Source organism: Pinus tabuliformis, chromosome Q (assembly GCF_031772625.1).
Source record: "Pinus tabuliformis cultivar Carrire ecotype Pingquan chromosome Q, CPIR1, whole genome shotgun sequence".
Lineage (NCBI taxonomy): Eukaryota > Viridiplantae > Streptophyta > Pinopsida > Pinales > Pinaceae > Pinus > Pinus tabuliformis.
Window position 1 is genome coordinate 1,196,446,753 of NC_142296.1, and position 19,663 is coordinate 1,196,466,415.

Genomic DNA, 19,663 nt, shown 5'->3' on the forward strand with positions numbered 1-19,663 from the left:
TTTAACTTATTTTTTATTAAGTATTTTAAACATAAAAAAATATCGAATTTCAACTCTGAGAGTATCATTTATATGATTGTTTCTAACTAAAACCATTGTACAATCACTATCACATAGAGATGCAAACTAAAGCCTTCCACATACTCCGAGGGGCAGATAAAGTGAGATACATGACTCATGAACTCGGTCAGAGTGTTGGATAATTACTCCATCTAATTTTTCCCACGTATCACTTTTCCCCATTAAATACGAAATTAGTCAATTAGGGATCACATAAGTAATTCATACCGTTAACGAGTTCATATATTGTTGACTTGTTTTTAGCAATTAGATTCCATATCTGGCATTCATAAAATTATTTGGGGAGTTTCAAAAAATTTAATGTATTCTTCTTTCTTTTTCGATCCTATAAACTACTACCAACTTCCATCCATAATACTTATCACGCATACACTCGACTAACTATTAATGATAATTGTAACAATGCACTCACACGAGTCATCGGTGTAATGAAATCATAGAAGAGGTATAAGAACACATCATTCAATGGTCGTAAAATTTTACAATGAAGTTTCCATGATACATTATTCAATGCTAATAAAAATCTACGAGCATTATCAAGTATTATTTGAATATGATATATTTTTCTTTCTCTTATGGAACTCGTATGTTAACTAGTGTTTTGAATATGATATATTTTTCTTTCTCTTATGGAACTGGTATGTTAACTACGGTTATAAGAAGTGGTATGTTAATCAGTGTTATAGTGTTATATAGTAATTAGTTGCGGTTAGTTAGTTTAAATATAGTTAAATTAAATATATTAATATTAATATTTTTTAATTTTATTTATACTAATATTTAAACATAATATTTATAAACTATAAATGGAAAGAACAAATTAGATATTATATTCATAGTTTGAGTGGGCTTAATGGTTGGGAGCATGTGTTTCCTCTTAGTTAAGAGGTCACAAGTTCGAAACTAGAAAGAATGCCTTTAACTTTACGAAAGATAAATCATTCCTAACAAATAAAACAATCATCACTAAGCTTTTTTGTCTTGATGATAGATAAAATAACCATCCCAAAAAATCACAAATTCCTCACCATTCTAATCAGGAAATCTCCAACAGCAATATATATGCTATTTGTGAAAACTAAAATTAATCTTTTTTCGTAACAATTTCCTAACCAGTAATACACCATCTATTGGCTGTCAAATATATAAAATCAAATGCACTATTAAGTACAATTAATTAATCTAATCTTAATTTTCTCTACTCGCACAGTTCATTGGCATGCAAAAGCCATGGATATCTTAATTTTCTGTACTCGCATAGTTCATTGGCATGCAAATCCATGGATGTGCTTACATGTTGAAAGAAAGAGACCGATCATAATAGAATGTTGTCTCGTTTTACATGTCACAAAGATCCGTTTCCTGCTCATGCTAACCATGGTAATCAGAATCTATCGATTTTATTGAGTACTATAGAATATATAGTATTTTGAACTATTCTGGATCCTTTGACAGAGATCACGAGGTCACAGCATATTAATATACTTTAACAGCTAAGGTTATTTCCTGGATCTACCCCAAACTCATTGCAATAGTTGGTATAATAATTGACACGTTCATCAACTGCGTTGGAGTCTCCACCATTGCATTCATCCCCACTGATTGCTTTGATGGTTGCCCTGAATCCTTGTCCAGATGTAATAGCAGAGTGGCAATTACTATGCTTCATCCAAAACCAGACAGCAGTCTTCCACGAGATTGAGGCATTTTGGGCTACAATTTCAGGGTGATTCAGGCCATCAAAGCCCAGGTAATCACCAGCCGCACCATAATTATAATTCCTGCCAAAAAAAACTCAGAGTCAAACAGCATGAAACTGTCTCTCAAGACAAATCCAATTCAAATTTAATAGATAGAGCCCAAAAAAAATTATAATTCAATTTAATAGATAAATAAACTCATTTTTTAGGATACTGGCTTTTTCTACAGACAAAGTTTACAGGATTTTTTAAGTGTATAATTTGTTTTTGTACACAAGTACCAAATTTCTAGAAACCAAACCTCTACGCATAACCCTTACTGAAACCACAGACTCGAAAATAAAACTTGTAGACCTACATTCCATTATAAGCATGCATACCATGTGAGTTGCAAGGGGCCACGCCCATAGTACTGCTTTCCCGCCACACACTGGTATTTCTTGTTGGTGGAATCGCAGTAGTCAGACTTCTCTATTTGCTCAACGTAGCACAGTCCTGCCAATTTCATAGTTATATGCATAGTTATCAAATTCGAATTTGAATACGAATTCGAATTCGATTCGGTACGGAAAAAATTTGACTACCAAAAATACAATACGGAAAAAATTTGGAGATATAGATTTTCCAAAATTAAATTATTTTTAAAATTAAAAAAAAAAAAAAATCTATATTTACAATACATTTTTAAAAAATCACTCAATCAAATCCTAAATTTTAATGTAAGTCTTAAAAATGGTAACATTATTAATTAATAACTAAAACAACCTAAATGTTTCTTTGTAGATTTTTCAAAGAGTTGTTTAGAGTGTAGATAGAAGCACACCCAAACTTTAATTCATGGTTTCGATTTCTTTACTATGGGAAAGAAGAGAAGTATGAAATTCAAATAGAAAAAAATGGAGATTATATATTTTATAAATATTTATAAATAAAAATTTATTATTCTTTGTTATAAGAAATTATTATTTTTAACTAGTATAAACTTACTATTTTCTACAATATTTTAATATAAAATTTAATGTTTTTTACAACTGTAATTTTTTTAGTATGCAATTTACTATTTACTATACTTTTTTAATATAGAAAATTCTATTTTTAATCTTTAAATATTTTTCTCTTATTAAGAAAAATCCTTACCAAATTAGATCGTAACTGCAATTTTTTTAATATTGAATATTATGTTTTTAATGTTTTGAGTAATGTAGAAATTTCTATTTAAGTATTAAACTTTTTATTAACAATTTTAGATGGTAACTACATTTTTTTTTTTTTAATTGGAAATTTATACTTTTAATGTTTTAAATAATATAGAAATTTCTATTTAAATATTAAATTTTATATTAAGAATATTTTTTATAAAATTAAATAATATAGAAATTTCTATTTTTAAATATTAAATTTTATATTATTACAAACACTTTACCAAATTCCATCATAATTGTAATATTATTCTTAACCTACAATTTACACTTTATTATAATTTTTTTTTAACATAAAAAAAATTATTCCCTAATTCCATCCTAATTGTAATATTTTCAACCAACCATTTACAATTCATTATAATTTTTTTTTATATAAAAAAAAATATTTAAAAAAACTATCGTATTTTCAAATTTTTCGGGCCAATTTGGTAGCTATGATTTAAAACATAGTTACCAAAAATTAAAATTCGGCAATATATCTCTTACATATACTTAAATATATCATTTTTCCAATGTTTTAAATCATTCAAAGGTATAATTTATAATATTGAAAATGATAAAAAAATGTTTTAAAATTATTTGGATTTTCACATAAAATTATATATTAGACTTTTAGTTTTACATTTAAAATAGCAAGTATGATAACAGGTTTTAAAAAATTTTCTATTGCTACACCATAAATTATATGATAATTAATATAGAGTGAATTTCCAAAATATTCCACATTACAATAAACCATCTAAATTTTATATTACCAAGTATTTTAGATTGATAATGAAATAATATATTAAATATTTGTAAATATTTTTTAAAAATATATACTTAGAATATCAATTACTAAATTTCAATAAAAAAATCCATTTTGAAAAAAACAAAATTTTCTATTTACTCAAATAATTTATACAATTTTATAATTATCATAAATTTCTAAATATTGTAAATTTCTTGTTCCCTAAAACTACATCTTTTTTTTTTTAAATGGGAGGGGCTAGTTCCCTTTTGACCTTATCATCATTGTTCCCTAAAACTACATCTACCATTATCATTTATTAACTTAATCGTAGGTGCCATTGACAGTAAATGGGATGCTCGAGTTTGTAACTATTATTAGAAATCTGCGAAGAATCTAATATCGTGAACTCAAATATCAAATGCATTTTACCGAATCCGAACTCGAATTGCTGTTTTAATTCGCAAATCGAATGGAACTGTCGAATTTACGAATTTTTTTTCTGCAATACGGCCGAATTTGGTAACTATGGTTATATGTGTCACAGTTCTATGTGTCACATGGATAAACAAACCGATTTCTAATATTTATAAATTCTGAAATGAAATCATCAAATATATATATATATATATTTTATAAGAACAAATTTATAGAAACAGGAAGGATGCATGTGAGATGTACTGGAAGTCTCGTGAGCAACATTGGCGAAGAAAGCAGCGATTTCTCTCTTGTGGTCAACGTCGGGGCCCGTTGTGCCAAAGCCAGAGAATGCAGTGGCTGCGTCCATGAAGTTATTGTATGTATAGGTGGTCTTTCCTGCGCAACTATCAGAAGCACCAGACAAAATTCCATTGAAGAAATCTTGAGTAGCAAAATCCCCAACATCTCCTCGGCAGACGGAAACAATACCGAAGGCAAGAACGAGCCACAGAATAATAACGCTCGGTGTCATAACACGGAGGTAATTTCTCATATTGGCTAATGTCTATCACTACTGTCACTAGCACAGAGAGTGTACTATGCTCTGTAGAAAGAAGAGTGTGTTTGTTTATATAGCCATAAAGTCGTGGGAGTATGCATTGGTATCTATTTGAATTTAACTCTGCCGTGACGTTTGAGAATTATATTTTTGTTGACCTAACCTTGGCTAAGATGAACACATCGGCACATCAATGTTAATATGTGACGCCTATTCTCGACACTATAACTTGTGAGATGGGCTACTTCACCTGGAAATCTCCACAATCTCAACTACCGATGGTTCTAGCTTTGTCAAGCTCCCAAACAATCCATTCATCATACATTGAGCTGAAGATTACATTACATCTTGAGAAGATGGTCACAGAAGAAGAGGTTCAATCGTTGGATTATTTAGTTTTCTTTTGTTCTGCCAAATGCAGCATCTAAGACAAGGTACCGATTGTTGGGAGAAGCCTATGTATATAGTTATAATTATGTATATATATTTAACATCTAACATTGTGTATATACATTTTTTTAAATCCAGTTCCAACGGTAGATTACTTTGGTTACCAATTGGTAATAATGGATAGATTTTCCAAAACAATTTTTTTGGATAGTGGTATAATATACCATAATGAGTGCACTTGATGCTTGTGTAGTGTATTTATATTGGTACACTGTAAAATGTTTGTACATGTAGCATACTTTGTGTGCAACCTTTTTGTTTATTTGCCTTATACTTACACTTTTATTCAAAATTTGGCCCGGCCTTACTGCGCTACACTCTTACTTAAATTGTCCTTAAGCTGGTATCATTTACTTTGGTAAAGTAGATGAAATTGATGGAATCATTATGAGTAACTATTTCACAAAACTTCGGAACTTAGCATCAAATTCATTTAATGAATCAAGCAACACTTTCGGGTGATTGCCTAGCTTGTTAACCTCTATTGTTGAGGAAAATGGGTTTCATCTATTTTCCTAGCTCAATTGTTTTAGAGCTTAGAATATTGTCACTTAGCCTATTCCGTTGACACTAACACAATGGTAGAGAGTGTTTGTTTCTCAACCCGAGTGTGATATGGCATGTTAGGGTATAGATCTTGGCATGAACTCCTTGAATGTTGTTAAGGCTTACAAATGACTACCACTTGTCATTGATTTGTGCTTCCCATGCATATTCCCCTAGCGTGTGCACTTTGGGAGAATTTTGTAGGTGAGCCAAAAGTCCAAATCTATGGTTGACCAAGTCGACAAATCTGTTTGTGTAGGCCTTGGATACTGTAGGATTTTCTCAACTTTTTCAATTTTTTGCTCAAGCTCTAATTGTGCCAAGATAGGAATATACTTTACGTTCTCCTCAAGATGTCTATTTTGTTTCCTTTTCTTCATAATAGTCTCTTAGACCTATAGAATTTGTGTTGGGCAAGCATCTTGGTTTGGACTTCCTTGGAGCTTGAGATATGAGCACATACCTCCTCCATTACATTGGAAAGTGATGCATGTGTATCAACCTAGTGGTGATGGTGTTGTTGTAGTTCAATGTATGAGTGAGCCACGGTCTTATGCCTGTTGGTAAGCAACTTGAGGATCTCCATAAAATATTTATTGAAGATCGCTTGTGGAAACCTCTAATGCATCCAACTCAAAATATGGAAAATCACCATATCCAGTGTTGGAATACACCTAAAAATATGTGATAGCCAATGGTTCAAGTTGAAGAATCCTTTTCTGTATGCTTCCTAATCTCTATATAGGAGACGTCATAGGAGGTGTAGTACTTAAGATTGTTGGTGTAGGTCGTTAAGGCTCAACAAGCTTCAACTCTTGACATAATGCACCCATCTGCTATTATGAATCTTGATGAATGATTTTATTTCCTTCCAGGTTTTCTTCCAACATGCTCACTATGGACTGCATTAGGTACAATTCCTTCTATGATTCCTACAAGGGATCTATGTGCTCCATTAGTCAAATTTTCTCTTGTGTTGCACCTATTTTCATAGTCTGCTTTGCTGATGTTATTGGCTATAATTTTATTGTACTTTAAACCATTACATATCCCAGTGCACTGTGGTTAGGTTTTATAGTCTCAACTTCACCAACATCCATTGGATCTAAAAGTGTTTTTCATATTTATGGAAGCATGTAAGTCATAGCTTGTTTTGCATCATGGGGCTCCAAGATTTATGTGGTTGTGTTTGTTTCTTGTCCCTCCAATTTAGTCTCAAGGAAGTGCACTACCATTTTTCTTAAGCATCCTTCTCTACCACTTTTTATTCCTAGTTTCATTTGTTTAGGTCTCTTTTGCTATAGGTCTTGGTCTTCAATACCTCCTCACCCTCTGTTGGCTTGGGGCTCAGTGCTTATGGTGATTATTGCACCTTCTTTGTGATGCATTCCTCAGTGATACAAAAAGTTAGTATCTTTGATAGCATGTTAGATCTATGCATGGAAGGATGTACACATGGTGCATGCCTACTTCAAATTGGAGAGAATCACTATACCTTTCCACTAAGTTGTTTGGAATTTTAAAGGACTTTATGATATCCTGTATCATGTGTGTATAACATCTATGGAAGGATTTGTTGGTGGTCCACTCTGCTTCTCCATCTACGTTGTGTGCCAATTCATTAAAATTTGACATGGGGAATGACTTGGTGACTTAGATTTCATAGTCCACATTTGGTGGTGGCTTCTGAAAAATCATTGCATGAAAAAGAAAAACCCATGGTCATGAAGATCCAAGCAAAGTTGAATGAATTTATTCATAAGGTATTAAGACCAATTCATATTGACCACTTAGATGCATCGGTCAATATCTAGGAAAATTCCCAAGGGGGATTCATCCCTTTTATATTTATAAACTAGCTTGTAGGTTAGTAGATGCACTGCAAGCACAATTGAAAAGTCTTAGATGGCTGACATGATTGGGCCCTTCAATCCTCTTCATTTGATAGATAAAGTATATGCATATTCTATGAGTTCATTTCACACTAAATTGACATTTGTAGGATATTTGGTTATTTATGGGATATTAGAGATCATGTTCATCACATCCTCATCTACTTGGTACTATATAAATTCCTGTAGATTCATAAGATCATGCAATGTACTAAAGAACATAACAAGAATCTACTCCTACTTTCAACCAGCGGAAGCCAATAGATCGATGAAAACAATATGAACAAGAAGAAGACAATCAATGGCACATAACACAATATGTATCCGAGGAAAGCCACTGCTCAAAACTCTGCCTATTTTTATTGCATTAAATAAAAAATCCAAGATGATAATACAATGCTTGTTCTCACAAGAACAATCCCAACACTTAGTATGATCAATCTCCCTACTCACAAATAAGCTCAAGCCAATCTCTATCTTCTTCTGCTACTCTCCAAGTGCCTAATTCCTTGCACCCTTGGTCAAAGAATTTGGATGAATACAATATGCTCTTCTCAACCTTGAGCTTCACTTGCACAAGTATTTCCTATCCTTTGCTTGATGACTTCCTTTGGCCAATACTTAGCCAAATTTCCAAGCCTCTAAGCTTCTAATTCTTGGCACAATTCCTAAGAGAATTACCCTGTATTTAAAAGGAAATTCCTCATCCATAACTGCACAATCCAAAATTATGTCCTTCTTTGATTGCATGCATGATATTTTAAACTCAGTAAATCATACAACTGATAGTACACTTTCCCTGCACTCTATTCTCAACTGGGTCTCCGAACTGACATGCATGGGTTTTTGATGAGGTAATCTTCAGTTAATTGGAGTGACACTTGTGGATGCACCAGTGCATCAACTGACTGCTAATCCTCTATTAGTTCCACAAATAGTTAGAACTAATTTAACTGAGCATAACTTAGTTAACTGAGTTATCTAATTAAAACTCATAAATAAACTAACCTTGAACCCCTAAAACTTAGGGAGAACATATACATGACTTCCAAAAGACTTCCAACTCGAAATTCCTAAGTTAACTAAGTCAACTTAACTTAGTTAACTATTACAAGTTGCTATGAGAAAATAATTGCAATTCTAATTCACAATTTAATTCAAGGACAAATTAAATTGGAATTTCTCGATTCTATTTTTAAATAGGTACATGCAATTGAACTAAATAAATCCACCATGTTGTTTTTTGAGTTAGAATTAGATGTATCTATTTAGGTTTGGGCTTCGGTCGAAAAGTGCAACATCCAATGAGGTTATTATGCTAGATTTATAAATAATTTTTACCCAACCCTAGGGAAGAACCTTTTGGGTGCCATTTGCTCAAACGTCTACCTCAACTTCACAGAACTCACACTAGAGCTCCAAAAAATGACCTTTCATCCTAGATGTTGAAATCCAAAAACTTCATCACGGGAACCTTCCTCAACAGGGGTTGCCAGATCTTAACCTCTTATGGAATTTCTGCCACTGTTATGATAGGTTCCATAACTACTTTGGACTTGGTTCACACCATTTTCACTAGTATCTCCATTTGTACTCAAATGGAGCTATTGTCCTTGCTACTCTTTTTGAAAAACTACTTGTGTAGCCTATACTTGGCTTGTTGAAGATAATTGATCCTCTTCTTGTGGTTGAACACTTGCCAAATTTTGAATACCTAGAGAAGTGACAATCAAAATACTCAAACAACTACACATTTGAATACTTTCACACTTATAAATCTATGTATTCTCTTGGTTGACTTATCTCAATTTGGTTGAGATGGGTTTTTCTCTCTAAACTCAATTAACTAAAGCAATGAAGACTTGGAGCTATGGGGAACACTTATACTTTCTTGTAGCCTCTTGTCACCACTAAATTTACTACCTTAGTTGTTAACCCCACGCGGTGCCTAAATCTAATGCAAACTATGGGATTGGCCCTTACATTAACTTGTCACAACGCCGTAAGAAACCATTAGGCAATAGGGTATAGTAATTGTTTTCTATCACTTCTGTGTGTGTCTTTTCATCAAATGTATTATATCATTATTACTCCCTTATTCTTTATTCTTTTCATAAACTTGACAAATCTAAGAACTCAATTCAAGTGATACCCGTCGTTAATAGTAAGTGTTATACCCATCTACTCCACTAAGCCCACAAAAACATTAATTCTACCACTAGCCCTACCATACTTTTAATTACTTCAACACTAAATGACATGTCTAGCTTACAAAATCTCAAACACTTGGCATCATAGTATGCCTTCAACTTCCTTCCATTTACTAGGCCCTTCAATGGCAGACCACTAAGTTTTGTTAGCTTTATTTCACCCATTGATATAATTTAGATTATGCTAAAAGGTCTAAACCAATGCATTTTATGTTTACGTAGGTGTTTTAAGGAACTTGTTTTCATAGAGTGGTAGAAACACACTAGGCTCTAAAATATTTCTTTAAATATTATGGTCATTTTTGGGCTTCCATATCAGCTTGTCCACCACTTCACTTTAGCCTACTATTAGGATTCTAGTTTCTTCTAGTTCTATTTCCAACTCATTAGATGTATATAGCTTTGGAAGAGGATAGTCTAATATCCTATTTGGAGGAGGATAACCTAATAACTAGGTTGCTATTAGTGATAATGATTGAAATGAAGGATGAATGATGCAGAAGCATCACCATCAGTAAGTTCATTTTGACAATGATGGTCAAAAGTTCATTTACCAAAGGAAGTGGGTTTCCTGAATTATTTTAAATTATTTGAAATACTTAGGAAAAATAGTATTTAGTTAGAATTGTTACGAATTTGTATAAAATAAGGATTTGTTGTAGTTGATTTCCAAGAGATATTGTAATTACTTTTAATAGATTAAATATATTCTAGATTTAGGAATGATATTCACAATTAGTGGATCTTAACCGATTTTTTTCTTTTGTACTTAAATAGAACCTGTAGCTCAAGAAAAGGGTTCTAAAAAGTGACTGCATGAATTTGGATTTATGTGTTTTATGAAGAAAGACACCGAATATATTGAATAAATTTTGTTCCTCTTTGTTGTTGGATTACCGATGCTTTGTTTGATTTGGATTTTCTTCCAAATTATGTGTTATAGATTTGTTATCAAATCATTGTGTTAAGTATTTTTTTTAAGGCCCAATGGAAGCTATTATACCCAATTCCCTTTGCAATTAAATTGTTTTGTATCGACACTCTTTTATTGGATCAAATTCTTTTGTGGTGAAGCAATTTATGGTGTCGAGTTATTTCTGTAAATCACTTAATGAACAAGGTTTATGAAGAAAAAGGAATAAAATTATGCTTCTTGAGGTGGAGGTAGGAGTTGACAATCAGGATAAAGGTTAAGTTTTTTTTTGTTGAATTTAATCGGGTCTGACCCTTGACTTGTCCTTAGTGAATTCGAGTCCCGACCCTCAAGTACGTCTAGTAAAAGAACAAAACAATTTGTATTGAAATCAAAGTAGGTCGGCCCAAACCTATAGTCAGTCCCATTTGATTCATAAATTTTGTATAGAAGCCCAACACTTGACTAGTTGCGGTGAAGTTGACCCCGAACTCCCAACTTTAGTCAATTCTAAACCCCTGACTAATCCACAACAACTCAACCCTAATCTCAATCGGGAGTTATAACAAATTGTTTGGAAATTCTGACACGAACTCGTGAAATTATAGAATATATTGGTTGTTTTGTTGAATATTTAATAAAATTGAGTGTTTAAAGGTTTTCCTTTCATTTTATTTAAAAAGTGAATTGCATATAATTTTGATTTGGAGGAAAATAGTTAAGTAGAGTCATTGGAAAGATTGAATCGACATGAGCTGTGGTATCAAAGCATATATTTTTAACTAAAATGGATAATGGAAGATCAACGAGGAACAATTCAAGGAGTAGGTCGAGGGAGATTGTAGCAAATGTGGCTTTGCAAGCTGGTGTAAGAATAATTTAAGAGAGAGTAGGAACTATGGAGACTACTAAGAGGAGAGAAACTAACACGAGAGATGTTAGTGATGAGAAGAATCTTCCAGTGATGAAGAAATGGAAGAATTAGAAGATGTAGGGATGATGAGGATGTTTGCTAAGATAACTTTCAGGCCAAAGATGGAGATTCCACTATATGAATGTAATTTGTGGATTGGATAAACAATCATGATAAATATTTTGATTATGAATATGTTGAAGTAGATAAGTGAGTTAAGTATGAAGTAACCAAATTAAAAGGCCATTCTAAGCTCTAGTGGGATGAAGTACAAGCTCGACAGAAGAGGAAAGGAAAAACTAAAATCAAAGACTGGGACATGATGGAAGAAAAACTCAAAGGTAAATTTTTACCCAAAGAATATCATATTAATCTTTTTATACAAATACAAAATCTCAGACAAAATTCCATGTGATTTAAAGAATATACATAGGAGTTTTATAAATTGAACATCAGAGTTGGTCATGTAGAAGATGATGCTGAGAAATTTGCTAGATATATTAATGGCTTGATATTTGATATTCAAGATGAAATTGGCTTATCATTTTTAAATACTATTGAAGATGCATATCAAGCTGCCTTGAAGGCAGAAGAAAATCTTGCTAGAAAACAAATCTAGAGAAGTCAACGAAGGAGTCCTACAAGAGGCAAAGGAAAACTGATTGGAAGAGGAAAAATTCAATCTGCAGAAAGAGAAGATGAAGGATGTTCCAACAATCAATCACCAAGAGGAGGTGATTTGAGAGGGAGAATTCCATTCTCTAGAGGTAGAGGTCTAGGAAGAGACTATCATCCTAGATGTTTTATATGTGAGAAACTTGGGCATATGTCACAAGATTTCCTTGAGAATGTAACAATAGGTCAGAGAGGTGCTCAATTTACTGAAACAATGGAAGAAAACAAAAATCCAATTACTGTTATTGAAGAGGTTCATGACGTTGGACAATATCTGTTAATGAAAAGAGTGTTGATCAAAGTTGAAAAGAAATTCAAAGAACTAACTCAAAGAACTAACTCAAAGAATAAGTTTATTTCGAACCATGTGTAAGTCAAAGGGTAAGTGTTGTAAACATGTTATTGATAGAGGAAGTATTGACAATTTGGTTTGGTCGAAATGGTAGAGAAGTTAAATTTAAAAATAACCACACATTGTCATCCTTATAAACTATATTGGATACAAAAATGACACCAAGTTTTGGTTAATGAGAAGTGTAAAGTAGATTTTCATATTGAGAAATATAAGGATGAAGTTATTTGTGACAAAATGTTAATGGACACTTTCCATGTGTAATTGGGGAGGATGTGGCAATATGATAGGAAGGCCATACATGATCGCATAAGAAATATTTGTTCTTTTGAAAAGGTTGGGAAAAAGCATGTTTTGTTACCTTTACCAAATGAAGAAATCAAAGAAGAAACATGTCTCATTGTGCTTCTTATGAGTGGAAAGGAGATGTTGCAAAAAGAAGAAAAAAGAAGAATTACACTTTTCTTTAGTTGGGAAACTATATGTAATTCTTACCAGCATAGATTTAAATTACTTGTCAGAGGAAATTAGAAACCTATTGTATCAATTTTCTAATATTATTGTGTATGAGTTACTAAGTATTTTACCTCCCATTAGAAGTATTAGACATCATATTGATTTAATTACAAGATCTAATTTTCCAAATAAAGCTTCATATTGAATAACACCACAAGAAAATGAAGTAAAAAGATATGTTTAATAATAATTTATTGGAGAAAGGTATGGTTAAAGAAATATTGAGCCCCTATGTTGTGCTGAGAGTATTGAGCAAATAAAATATGGAGGCTGGACAATGTGTACAAACTCTAGGGAATTAAATAAAATTACCATTAGGTATCAATTTCCACTCCCATGAATTGATGATTTAATTGACCATTTAAGTGAAGAAAATTTATTTTCAAAAAATTATTTAAAAAGTAGATATTATCAAATTTGTATAAGAGAGGGAGATGAGTGGAAAACTGCATTTGAAACAAATCATGGGTTGCATGAATGACTTGTGATGCACTTCATCTGAACCAATGCAACCAATACTTTCATGAAGTTAATGAACGAAGTTTTAAAATAATTTACACGAAAAATTGTTATTGTTTATTTGGATGATATTTTAGTGTACAACAAAACTAGGTAAGAGCACTTACAACATTTAAATTGGTTATGGGCATGCTACAAAAAGAAAAATTGCCTATAAATTTAAAGAAATGAAATTATATCAAAGAAGAGTTAGTTATCTGTTTTTTGTAATTTCCAAAGATGGACTCAAGAGGGATCTAGATAAAGTGAAGGGGATTATAAATTGGCTAGTTCCACAAAATGTGTATGAGGTAAGAAGTTTTCATGAGCTTGCTAGTTTTTATCGAAAATATATTAAAAACTCCAGTAGTTTGTGTGCACTAATTATTGAAACCATTAAGGAAATTAATGAACCATTTAACTGGACAGTAAAATAGCCAAAAAATTTAAATTACTGAAGAAAAATATCACAGAGTAGCCAATTTTACTATTGCCTGATATTTAAAAGTCATTTCAAGTGGGGATGGATACCAACGGTAATTTTATCAGAGTGGTTTTGTGCCGAGAGGGATGCCCAATCGCTTGTTTCAATATAAACTTAAATGAAGCCAATAAAAAATTCTCTACATATGATAGGGAATTTTATGATGATGTGTAATATTTGAAGAAGTGGCAACATTATTTAATGCCAAATGAGTGTATTTTATCACTACTACATGTAGGGCGGTTTTAAGACAATATTTGAGTCAATTGTCTTAAATTAAGACAAAAAGAAACTTGTGTATTGTCTTAAATATTGTCTCTAAGCGGGTGTCTCAAAATATAATGTCTCAAAAATTTGTCTCTATAAAGACAATATAGAACACATATTATTATTGTCTCTATAAAGACAAGAATTATTGTCTATTAAGAGACAATTTGATTTGTCTCTCTAGAGACAATTTCATTTGTCTCTCCAGAGACAACTTCATTTGTGTCTCTTTAGAGAGAATTACATTTTTTTCTTTTTAGAGACAATAGCTGAGATTAAAAACATATTGTCTCTATAGAGACTATATGTCCATAATTCAAATTATTGTCTCTCTAGAGACAATATAAAAAATTATTTAAAAATAAATAAATAAAATCATTTTGAATGTTCTTTCAAAGTTCACAAATAGTACTCATGTATGAGAGAAACCACTACAGAAATTCCCGTCTGATAGAAACCAACACATATGGGTTATTAATATTACCTTTGTTTAGCAAGAGGGGATTCAATTCATTACTAAATTTATGCCCAAGTTTTACTTTGTGTTCCAACAAAACCTGGCACCCCTGTAAATCTGTAGGTTTACTCTGCCAATTAAATAATAACAAGCTGTGTGTGTGGAGCACTCAGTCCAGCGTTCACATTTCCACACCAGTAATTACCAACATCAAAATGCAGCATTCCATGCCTGACATGGTTTTCTTCCAACAGACATGAAGACAAGCAACACTTCAGAAAATATTGCTCGAGCATTAAACATGTCAAACCAACAGTAGATAAAATGTGATGCTTAAGCAATAAAACGGCATAGAACTATTTCCTTCAAAGCCAAAGCTACCCAGCATTGGCTTGAATATAAGTGATAAATATATAAAAGTGAGGACTGACAATTGATGTCGAAACACTCCTATAAAATCTAAATCACGCCAGCATTAATACAGAGCAGAAAATGCTTTCCTCCAAGACCACGTGAGCTTAACATGGCCACCCATATATAAATGCAATGTCCAGCCAACATATTTAATTACTGTCAACTTTTCAACAACGTGCCATCTTATAAAGCTTTAATATCTAGTTCAAATGGGAGTCAAAAGTTTGTATTTAAGATTCTACCTTAGCTTTGATAAGCGTTCCATCTCCCAGTTTTACTATAGTTAAAGAAGAATCTGTAGACTGTTGAATGGAAACGACTTTAGATTTAGACAATGCGAATTTTTATGCAGAAAACAATCGAGAGCCCAATTAATGAAATGGCAATACCTTTATGTGTTCGACAGACAACATACCCACAAGAATACCTAGGCAGGCTTGATAGCCACAGTTATCAACTATGTAAACCAATTTCAGAGTTAAAATAAATCCTCAAACATAGCTAGAATTTTCAGAGAAAGTTTTAACAAGCCATAATATATTACAAGCAACAATCATCGCAACTAGCATTCCCCCCAACAGTACACAACGAAAGGCACTTGAGCATTCTTGAAATATTTGAAGAGTAAAAAAAGTTCTTGTGCAAAATGTGCAAGAGTATATAACAAAAAAAATTGTCCTAGCATATAAAATTAGCTCTGTAATGGAGTTGAACTAAGATAGCTTAGCCAACTCCACCAATGAAAACATCTGCACAGTACCCAAATCACATATAGAGAGATGCGATAATGTTATTCTAAGCCCCAAATACAAATCAGAATTAAATGTCGGAACTCAAGAGAAAACTCCAATGATACAAAACTAATTGAATCCGCCAATCCCTAAATATGCCAAAGCATCTTAACAAAGCTATTCAAAAGCATCATCATCATCATCTGGAAGGGGTTTGGCCGCAGCTGCTACAAGTTCTGCCTTGTACTTGACAACATAAAAGATTGTAAGCCAAAGTTTCAATCTTTTAGAAGTGGAACAAATTATTTCAATAAAAGTTAACAAAAAATAATAAGAAAATAGCATTCTACTTACTGATGCTGGGTTGCAAGGTCTATCTGAATCTCAGGAGGAGCAAGAGTAGGTGACTCCACAAAATGAGGGTTGGGATCCCTATAAAAATAACCCATTATAGAATCAATGCAAATTTTTTAATATAACATTCATATTAGGGAGCATCAGAAACTAGATTAAAGGCTCACCCTGAGAGCTTTCGTGCCAAGTACAGGAATGGCTTCTCAAAGTTGTAGTTACTTTTTGCAGATATCTCATAGTACTAAAGATTCTTCTTTCTATGAAAAGTAACTTGCTTAGCTTTCACTTGCCTATTATTCACATCAACCTTGTTTCCACAAAGAACAATAGGAATGTTCTCACACACCCTGAAATTCACAAAGATATTTAGCTAATCGGTTCAAGCAGTTGTGCCACCACACAATTAAGGAACCTTCATTTCTACTTAGAGATCCAACCCCTCTGCAAAAGAGATACCTGCAAAGATCTCTGTGCCACGTTGGGACATTCTTGTAAGTCAATCGTGTAGTAACATCAAACATGATAACTTCACATTGCCCATGAATACTGCAACAGACAAAATCCCAATCAGTAAATAAGAAGGAAACAAATCAATAGAAGTGGAAAAAAACGAAACCCTCACCAATTCAATCAGGAAAATGCCAACAGAAACAGGAAAAGCAAACCAGTATTGATCAAAACAACCAATAACAAAGTCTACCTATAAATTCAAAATTAAACTAAATTAAAATTCAAATAAATATAAGTGGAAAAATACAGAACCCTCACCAATTCAACAAGGAAAATGCCAACAGAAGCAGGAAAAGAAAACCAGTATTGATCAAAACAACCAATAATACAGTCTGTTTATAAATTCAAAATTAAATTAAATTAAAATTCAAAATAAAGTGACATAAACGAGTAAAACAGAGTGCTGATAAAAAGGAACAAAAAAAGGGCTCATAGTTGCTCCATTGTCATTGATATTGAGGTTAAAAGGTGTTGCTACTGAGCACACACTACATACATATTATCACGGGAAAATAGAATTGATAAGTCAAAAGTTCTCTTGGGATCAATCCAAGTTTAAATCCATGTAGGAACTTTTTAAACAAAAAGTTGAAAAGGCACCCCAAAAGCTCAAATGTACAGTGCTCCAATCAACATGTGTCTACTACACCTACAGAGGATGACAAAAAACACTACTTTTGTAAAGTCCCAAGAGACCTAATTTCAAGTGAAAATCAAAATCAGTTTGGCAAAATACAAAAATGGGAAAATAATCAAACTAATTATTGACGTACCTTAACCACATTTTGTCATTAAACCTTACCTGACTGAGCTATAAAGTTGGGTCATCATTTCATCCTTGGCTTTCTCAACTTGACAAAGCACCACAGCTTGCAAATCATCAAATCATCAATTCAAGTATCATGGACTGAATAAACATTGAGATTCTGTATGGTTGTACTATGTGCTCATCCACATGGATGTCTTACTTTGGGAACATTTGCAACAAGACTATTCAGAATAGCTTCCACATAACCAAGGACTTCTTGAGCCATCATTCTGAGCTCCTCCTCCGGATCTACAGGCCTTCTTACCATGGTTTCCTGGATTATAAACAAGAAAATCAAACTGAGGTTGAATATTAAGTTGGGAAATAATTTTTCTATTCTCATCGTTGTATATGGTCATGGTCTCCTAGGATAAAATGTGTATTGATTCTTAAATTATTTAATAGCAAACATTTTGATTATGTACATGTGCAACTTACGATGGAACTTTATGTGCTTTATTGCCTCTATGCAAGTGTTTCAATACAATCTATAGTTGTTCACAATTATACTTTGGGTTACATAAAGTAGTCTTCTGGCCAGCTAAATATTGCCTACCCTCTACCTTATATCTATTTAAGTTTTAACAGTGGAAATAGTTTGTCTTGAAGATCGAAGAAAACTCAAAGGATGTTAGTCCTAGCTGAAAGCAAAGACTAGCAATCTATTTTCATTTTCTGCTAAATAGTTCTCTACCAGAGAAACCAAATTTTTTGGTTACCTGTAATTATTCATAAGTTGAACAATTGTCTAGTAGCACAATGCCTACTTATCTGCAATATAATTGTCCAGCAGAAAATAATGTGACTAGCATGCATTTGAATGCAGTTTACTAATTTTTTAACCTTAAACAGACATGTGAGTACTCGATAGTAAATCAAGACAATTCCATATAACATAATGTAATTCAGTTAATGAAGGCTTCTCACCAGATCATGCCATCATTATGTCAGTGGTTATAATATATACAATGTACAGTTGAGGAGGAACTTCTATTTATGGATATATAATAGTGAACTCAACTCAGCTTGCATTTTATTTGTCTCAAACAACCTATGAAAAGTTTGTTGTAGTGTAAAGGGTGCATCTTTATCCAATGCTTTTATTGTCTTTGCAGGTTGACATTGTAATGGGCCAAAGGTTAATGACTCTATCTTCCAACAAGAATTGGAAAGCAAATGAATTTCACCAATGGCTCCAACGTAGTACCAAACTTCAGGAATGGCAGACTAGTGCCTTTCTTGCTGGGAATATCCTAAGAATGGTCCCTTCATGTAGGGGATGTCCCAGTGGCATCCAATGAGCCGTTCCCAAAAAACTGAAGATGCATCAAATGATATTTGTGGCATTCCTGTTCTCATCCCCATTCCATAGAAAACAGGTAAAAGACATAGGAGAACAGGGATGCCTCAAATATCATTTGAGAATCAAAGTCTATAGAAGGAAGTCTCTAGAGGGGCTCAACACTTTGTTACATTGTTACATTCCAAGCATATGTAATTATTCTGCTTCAGCTTCAGAAGGTTTATTGTAACGTAACTACCAGGTAATTTGTCAGAATTATGCCTAAGTTTTACTACTTCAAATGGGAATTAGAAGTTTGGCTTTAAGATGCTACCTTAACCTTGATAAGCGTTCCATCTCCCAGTTTTTCTATAGTTAAAGAAGAATATGTATATTGTTGAATGGAAACAACTTTAGCATTGAATCTTATCGTTCTTGGAGCCAATTCTTTTGCAAGTGTATCCAGAAGCATACTCCTTTGCGCGCATCGAACTTCATGATTTCCACTAATAGACAGGAAAAGAACTTAGTATTACTAAGCATGCGAAAAAAAATATGACCAAAATAGTTAATGGGATAGAAAGTACATCATGTCGCAAATCACAGCATATCTATTTCATGCCCTGAAAAAACTTTAAACTCAACCACTAAGATAAAATAATGAAATTAAACAGCATTTTGAACTGTTAAAAATAGAAG

General features: G+C 32.6%; 1 protein-coding gene across 1 annotated transcript; it reads right to left on the reverse strand.

The window, feature by feature from the left end:
• Positions 1 to 1,383: 1,383 nt before the first annotated feature.
• Positions 1,384 to 4,711, reverse strand: LOC149224026 (endochitinase 4-like). Its single transcript, XM_089383461.1, has 3 exons — positions 4,395 to 4,711; positions 2,162 to 2,276; positions 1,384 to 1,862 (listed from the first exon to the last, which is right to left on the reverse strand). The coding sequence occupies exons 1-3, from the start codon at positions 4,684 to 4,686 to the stop codon at positions 1,568 to 1,570; spliced, it is 702 nt and encodes a 233-aa protein (XP_089239587.1). The 5' UTR covers positions 4,687 to 4,711; the 3' UTR covers positions 1,384 to 1,567.
• Positions 4,712 to 19,663: the final 14,952 nt, after the last annotated feature.